Raw genomic sequence first — 8,270 nt, forward strand, 5'->3', positions numbered from 1 at the left:
TTATCAGCACTAAACTTACAGCATGGGGGACCACTGCGATATAGGCAAATAAGACCTCATCTGGTTCAGGGCTAGACATAATTGGTGGCCGAGACAAGTAGTTTTTAAGTTGTTGGAAAGCCGAGGCACATTCTTCAGTCCATTCAAATCCCTTCCACTTGTTGATCAGCGAGAAGAAGGGTTTACATCTATCCGCGGACCTAAAGATGAACTGGTTCAAAGCAGCTGTCGTCCCCGTTAACTTCTGGACCTCTTTCGGATTTCGAGGAGGCTGTAGATTTTGAATAGCTTTTATCTGATCAGGATTGACCTCAATTCCCATGTGCGTTACCATGTAACCCAAAAATTTGCCTGATCCCACACCAAATGAGCACTTCGACGCTTTCAAACGCAACTTATGTCTCCTCAGGGTCTCAAAAATGTTATTAAGATCCTTCAAATGCTCAGAAATAACCTTGCTTTTAACCACCATGTCATCTATATAGACCTCAATGCTTTTGCCCAATTGTGATTCAAACATCTTGGTCATCATTCGTTGATAAGTAGAACCTGCATTTTTCAGACCAAACGACATCATTTTATAGTGGTAATTAACAATGGGGGTAACAAAAGCAGTTTTCTCCTGGTCATCTGGGGCTAATGGTATCTGATGGTAACCTTGGAAAGCATCCAAGAAACTCATCCGAGGATGGCCAACAGTAGCATCCACTAATTGATCAATCTTCGGCATAAGGAAAGGATCCTTAGGACAAGCTTTATTCAAGTCTGTGAAGTCCACACAGACTCGCCACTTTCCATTTTTCTTTTTTACCACCACAGTATTTGCCAACCATTCAGGGTAAAAAACTTCTTTAATAGCCCCAGCTTGTTTGAGCTTCATCACCTCTTCCTTGACTGCCTCAGCATGCTCTTTGGATGGCCACCGAGGAGGTTGCTTCTTTGGTACACTCAGAGGTTAACCCTCAAATGATGGCAAATGAACTCCGGGTCCACTCCTGGGGCTTCATAAGTACTCTAGGCGAATACATCAATATTTCTTTTAAGGAAGTCAATTAGCTCTTCTTTCTCTGGTTGAGGTATTTGAGATCTGATTTGAAAATATCTCTCAGGATTGGTCCCAATTAAAACCTGTACTAAGTCCTCGCATTTAACGCCTTCATCATGACCCTCGACGGGTGACAACCGACCATTTAACTGCTATAGGTCCCCCTCCACCCTAGCTGAGGCTTCAATCTTAGGTTCGTGTCGTATGGCAGCCACCAAACATTGCCTAGCCGAGGATTGATCTCCGCGGATCTCACAAACGCACCCTTTAGAAGAATATTTGACTTTCTGATGCAGAGTGGAGAAAACAGCCCCTAGTGTATGTAACCAAGACTTGGCTACAATCGCCGTATAAGGGAATAGACATCTACCATAATGAAGTCTACCTCAACTACTTCTGAGCCAATCTGTATAGGCAGTCGTATCTGTCCTTTCGGAGTAACCATCCTTCCCTCGAAGCTGACAAGGGAGAACAGTATGGAGTTAAGTCATCAAGCGTGAGGTTCAGCCCCTTAAAGAGGTCAGGATACATGATCTCCACCGCGCTGCCCTGGTCCACCATCACCCTCTTCACATCATATCCCCCAATCCTGAGTGTGACTACCAAAGCGTCATCGTGAGGCTGAATGGTCCCAGCTTTATCTTCGTCTGAAAAGCCTAAAACGGGCGGGGCAGCCTGTCTAGAGCTCCTCGAATCTCGGCCAATATCCCCTACTGGTAACCGAGCCACTGACATAACCTTGGTCGGACAGGACCCTGTTCTTCCTGGCGCTGCAAAAATGACGTTAATAGTACCTAATGGGGGTTTCTTAGAATCTCTCTTTTCGGACTCAAAATTCGCTTGACTTCCTCGGCCACTGGAATGGTGCAAAAGATGCCTCAACCTGCCTTCACGGACCAGCTGGTCCAAATGATCCCACAAACTTCTGCAGTCTTTAGTGGCATGCCCATGATCTTGGTGGTATTGACAATAGAGATTGTGATTGCGTCTCTCAGGGTTTCCTACCATTTTACTCGGCCACCTAAAGAATGACTCGTTCTTGATCTTTTCCAGAACTTGATGAACGGGCTCTTTGAACACTGTATTGACTGCTTGAGCATTTGCTGAGCCTGACTGCCCGGCGAAATCTCTCCTCGGCTTACTGTTGTTATAACGATCCGACCTGAAGTCCTTCCTGTCCTGGGGGGTAACTTTATCCTTACCCTTCCCTTGTTGCTGATCTTCTTCAACCCTTTTGTATTTCTCAATACGGTCCATAAGCTGACGCATGTTAGTGACAGGCTTGTCGGACAAGGATGTTCTTAAACCATGATCAGTGGGGAGACCCAGCTTAAACGTCTCTAAGGCCATTGCATCAAAGTTGCCCTCCATATCATTAAACATCTCCCAATATCTATCCGAATACGCCTTAAGTGACTCGCCCTCACGCATGCTTAAGGATAGCAGAGAAGACAAGGGCCTGGCCACCCTTCGGCATGTGACGAAACGTGAACCAAAAACTTGGGTGAGCTCTTGATAAGAATCGATGGAGTCTGCTTTCAGGTTATCAAACCACCTCATGGCCACAGGTCCAAGACTAGAAGGGAATACCTTGCACATCAGAACTTCATCTCTAGAGTAGACAGCCATCCTTTGGTTAAAATGGCTCACATGTTCCATAGGGTCAGTTTTACCGTTGTAAATAGTAAAGGTTGGCTGATTAAAACGCCGAGGAAGTTTCGCTCTTTCAATCCTGCGCGTAAAAGGTGACCTGGAGATTTGATTCAAAGCCTTGCACATGGCGTCATTGCCCACCCCTCCAGGTGGTGGCCCTTGAGGTTGCTTCTTACGAGGGTGCTCATCCTCATATGAAAAAGATTCGTTGATTGGAGTTCGAGACCTCTACTCATAGGTGATGTCTTGTCCGTCATCCAAGTCGTCATCAGAGTGCGAGGCAGCACGTTTTCTTTTCGCATGACTCAACTCCCTTCTTAACCTTTCAATCTCTATTTGCATTATGTTTTTCTCTGCATGAGAAACATGAATTCCGCCACAAGGTTGAGTTCGTTCAGTGTGTGTATGCACACTGCCTTCACGGTCTTGCCTCTGCTCCAAATTGAGAAAAGGATCAATATGTTGGGACGCCCCAAACTCTGCCGGTTGTTGCCCTGATTCAGCCATGATCAACTACTGCTACTTCCCCTTACACTCAAGCTCTTCCCACAGACAGTGCCAATTGTAGGGTTAGGATTTGTGGCCCAAGCCCAAAATAATAAATTTGTAGAGTATGGGCAAAAGAGCTAGGTTAAGTATTGGATTGACAACAATGAATCACAACTTTTAAACACAAGCCAACATGAATTTACACGTAAAACCTGAAAATCCGAAGAGCTATATTATTGTTTATCTGATGAACAAAGGTCTTAGGGTTACAGTCAAGTTCTCTCTTTCTTTCTTTTTGTTCTTCTTTTTCTCCTCCTTTTCGTTAGGAGCCTCCTTCCTTTATATAGCCACCCTTCTCTTCATCTCTATCATCCACTTGTTCCACATCCACGAGTTTGCTTGAGTACATGTCACGTTAAGCATCTTCTTTTAGCTCTGTGTGAGTGGCGGTAGGTTAGAATGCACTGTTCAGAGGTCTTCTCCACATAAATGCGGCCAGAAAAGTTGCTGCAGAGTATTAAATACGGTGGTAGCAGCTTTCCCCTTAAATATTTCTCCATCCTTATCATTTCCCAGCATACTCAGAGCTTATCTTGATCAGGTGGAGTCCTCAGAAGGTCATTCTGGCCTTTCACACACTCAATTGATTTATAATATTTGCATCAGAGGATTACAACCTCTTCGGACAGGAGATATCCTCTTCGGATAGTAATAATTCTTCCTTCTGAGGGTCCCACTTCCAGATGGGCCCTGCCTTTTCCATCTCCTTCTTCTCGGTCGCAAAATAGCTCTCCTATGGGCTTTTGGCCCATTATGTTGGGCTAGGCCCTTTTCCCCCCACACACACACATATATATATATATAAATTTTTTTTTGTTAGTTTAATACTTTAATTTATTCATAAAAATATTTTTGCACACTCTAACTTAAATTTTGCACACTCTTATTACAAGTATTTCCAACTCCACCAGTAAAAAGTAAGTGTTTGTGAATTGTAAGTGTCATTATTTTTTATAAATTTATAATATGTATGTGAGTGTGTCTAATATTGATTGTGTATATACTTTTTGTTATAATGTTATTTGTGTGAATTATGATGTGTGTGGATGTTTGTGTGTACAATATAAATTTATATAACTTAATAATTAGGAAATCGAGATGGTTTGTTATATGTGTGTGCATTGTTATCATGTTATAATAACTTTTTGTTATAAAATTAGTAAAATTCAAGAAAAAAATTATAAAATTAGTGATTGTCCAAGCATTTGATTGGTTAAGTAAACACATAGTGTATAATTTTATATATGAATGAGTGTAGTTGTGTATGTCAATAATTAATACAAAGTTCTTCCTCAAACAAAAAAAATAATAATAATAAATTAATACAAAGTCTATGCGTTTAGTTTAGTCATTTAGTTTAAAATATTTTTATAAAAATAATAACAAATAGATAATAACAACCGCATAAAAATAAAAATATTAGATAAACTTGACAAAATAAAATGGTCTTAGACTCAGGGCTATCCACGGGTCGGGCCGGGTTGGTTTTGGACCCAACCCGGAACTAACCCGCCGGCCTCGGGTGAAAGGAGGAGGGATCTGAAACCGACTGCCGGCGTTAATTGGTCAAGTCGGTTCGGGTTTTAGTGATGCTTGGGTCAGTTCGGTTGGTGGAGAGGAGTCGCCGGATCTTGCAAATGTCATCGGAATCTTCAAAAACTGCATTGGAATCTTCAAAAACTCACTCCATTTGCATCGAAAATCGCTGAGATCACGAGATCACCATAGGATCTTATTAGGTTCTAAAGGTTTAGGAATTTATGTACTTAGAACTCTAATTTGTAATATTGGCAAACCATGATCAAAACAATATATTTAGTCTTGTTTAAGCTTGCTCAAAGTTGATTAATTATTGTAAAGTTGGAATTGAGAGACTGTAGATGCATTGGGTCATTTCGGTCTGGCTCGATTGATCGAAGAATAGACTTGATTGATCGAAAGTCGACCAGATTGCGTTTTCTGCAGTTTTTCCAACTCAGCCCTAACTCATTAAACGTTTAGGGTTTTATGTTTTTGCCCTAGGTATATAAGGCAAAACCCTAACCACGTTTTTAGAGTTTCTCCAGTTGTATTGTTGCTCATACATTGCTGTTTGTTGTAAATCTCTTGTGAGATCTAGAGGAGCTTTCCTTTACACAAAGTTTAGGGTTTTCAAGATAGAGATTACTTCAACATCTTGATGATCAACTTGGTTGCTACCATTGAAGTTTAAAAAATATCAAGCATGGGTGCTTGTAGCTGATTGAAGAATTCAAGAAAGAAGGAGTCCGTGGATTCGGAGCTTGCACGGGATCGTGTCAGTAAGTTCTACTGGTAGGTAGCATTAGGAAGTCGAGCGGGGAGCTTGTAAGTCCTTTTGTATGAAGTTCGATTCTTTCATAGTGAATTCTGTTTTGCCTTGAGGATCGGTGGGTAAAATCCTCTCCAGGTTTTTTATCCGTTTGGTTTTCCTGGGTGATCGTATCTTGTATTATTTATTATTCCGCTGCTTTATATTCTTGATATGATTGTTTGATTGTTTTAACCTAGAATTTCTTAATTTGACTAAGTAACAACTTGGCTAATTAACTAGATTACTCAATCTAGTTGTGTGTTAAGGGGTCTAAAACCTTTCAAGTGGTATCAGAGCAGGTAGCTCTTTTGTTTGAGATTTTTTGATCTCTGAGCTGATCCTTGACCCCTGGTGTCATGGAGCATGGACACTCTCTTGTTGTTCCTCCTCACTTTGATGGGAATAACTATGCTTATTGGAAAGTAAGGATGAAAGCATTCCTGAAATCTATTGATGAGAGGATTTGGAATTCCGTTGAATACAAATGGGAGAAGTCCACTACTCCTGTGAGTGAGTGGCAAACTTCTGAAAAAGAAGCAGCTGGTTTCAATAGCAAAGCTATGAATGTCATCTTCAATGCTGTTTCTATGGAGGAATTTAAGAGGATCTCTAATGTTGAGGTTGCTCATACTGCTTGGAAAATCCTCCAAACTGTGCATGAAGGCACAAAGGCAGTTAAGATAAACAAACTGCAGCAATTAACTTCTAAGTTTAAAAACATTAGGATGTCTGATGATGAATCCTTTGATGAATTTTATGCCAAACTGAATGATATTGTTAATGCTGCTTTTAATTTGGGTGAAATCTATGATCGACCTAAAATTGTTAGGAAGATACTTAGATCTTTAACTGAAAACTTTAGACCCAAAGTGACTGTCATTACTGAGAGCAAGGATGTGGACTCCATCCCTGTTGATGAGCTTGTAGGATCTCTTCAGTCCTATGAGTTTAACTTACCCAAAAAAAACAAATCTAAATCAATGGCTTTTAAATTTGTTGATGATGTTGAGGTTGGTGGATTTGATGATGAGCTCTCTGCTACAGAGATAGCTTACCTTGCCAAGAATTTTAGAAACTTTCTGAGAAATACAAATAGAAGGACAAGAGGTATAAACACTGCTGAACCCAGAAACTTTAGGAAGAATGATCCCACTAAGGTTAATAACTTTGAAAAACCTAGAGAAAAAGTAGGTCAATCTTCAAACAATTCTTTGGGTGCTCAGTGTTTTAGTTGTCAAGGGTATGGTCATGTTAAATCTGAATAACCTACATTATTGAGAAATAAGGGTAAAGCTATGGCTGTAACCCTTAGTGATAATGAGGTTTCTGATGATGAGTCTAAATGTGACGAGGATGGAAACTTCATTGCTTTCACTGCTACTACTGTAGTCAATGAAAGCATATCTGTTGAGAAGAACCCTTCTGATAGGGAACTCTCTGAGGATGCAGATCTTTAAAAGGCCTATAATAAACTTTACAAAGTTACTGCAAAGAATGCTATGAATGTTGAACTTGGCCTGAAGAAAATTGATTCTCTTGAGCCTGAAAAGAAAAATTTGCTTGTTAAACTTTTTGATGCTAATGATCTTTTGAACCATGTGAAATCTGAGAACATACTTTTACTTGATAAAGTTAAAACTTTAGAACATGATTTATCTGTTGCTAGATCTGCTAGTTCTAAACTTGATCACATGTTGTGTTCAAACGTATCCTTCTGATAAATCTGGTTTAGGATATGTTGAAAGCATCTTTGATTTTGCACCACATTCCACGAACTTTGTTCCTTCTTCTTCTTCTGAACCTTCTGTGAGTGAGGTTGTGAGTGAAACTGTCAAACCCCCTGTGAGTGAGGTTGTTAAACCCATAGAAGTTTCACCACCTAAGAAGATTAGAGTTGACCTAGGAGAACCTAAACCTAAGGATTCTACCCATTCTAAGGACAAGATGCATGGTAAACCAACTTGGGTTTGTCATTATTGTGAAAAATCTGAACACATTCGTCCTAACTGTTACAAGCTTCAAGCGGCTAAGAGAGCAAATAAACCAAAGGTGCTTGCTCCTCAAGCACAAGATCCTATGGCATTTATTGGTGAATTGGTTAAGGCGTTGAACCTTTATTCCAATTCTGGAGTTGGAAATCATGCGAATGTGAATAAGAACTCCAATGCTCATGGTGCATCTAAAAGGTTTTGGATGCAAAAGACTCGACCTAATTGAGTCTTTCTGACATAGTCCTTGTGCTTCATTGCTTATTCCTTTGTGACCATTGTTATTTGTTTTTTTTTTTTCTTTGTTCTAGGATTTGCATTGCATTACATTCATGCATTTCATTCTAGGATTTATTTGTTTTCTTTTTAATAATAAAAAAAAAAAAAAAAGGGAAGGTAAAAGAAAGCAAAAAAGTGTTTGACATTATTTCTCTCAGTTTTTGAAAACAAGGTTGATCAATTTAGTTACACATAACATGTCTTATGTACCTTGTTTAGCTTTAATGAACTTATTTATTGCACTTGACTAGTTGGAACTTTGTAGTGCATGTTGTGTGGGAAAGATGTTTATGGTTATTGATCACTTTGTCTTGATCTTGAAGTCACATGTTATTTGACTGTCGGACTTGATCCTTTTGAGAAAGGCATAAATAACCATCTCACCACTATTCACTAGCCAATCATGAACACCTTAGTACATATC

At 39.9% G+C, this 8,270-nt stretch overlaps 1 protein-coding gene and 1 pseudogene across 1 annotated transcript; both read right to left on the minus strand.

The window, feature by feature from the left end:
* The window catches only part of LOC112027229 (uncharacterized), a 31,588-nt pseudogene extending 30,708 nt beyond the window's left edge, over positions 1 to 880 (minus strand).
* Positions 881 to 1,435: 555 nt separating this feature from the next.
* On the minus strand, positions 1,436 to 2,674 carry LOC136063719 (uncharacterized). The gene has a single exon (XM_065764514.1). It carries the CDS (start codon positions 2,672 to 2,674, stop codon positions 1,436 to 1,438), a length of 1,239 nt encoding a protein of 412 aa, XP_065620586.1.
* Between the last annotated feature and the right edge of the window lie 5,596 nt (positions 2,675 to 8,270).

Source organism: Quercus suber, unplaced genomic scaffold (assembly GCF_002906115.3).
Source record: "Quercus suber isolate HL8 unplaced genomic scaffold, Cork oak 2.0 scaffold_565, whole genome shotgun sequence".
Lineage (NCBI taxonomy): Eukaryota > Viridiplantae > Streptophyta > Magnoliopsida > Fagales > Fagaceae > Quercus > Quercus suber.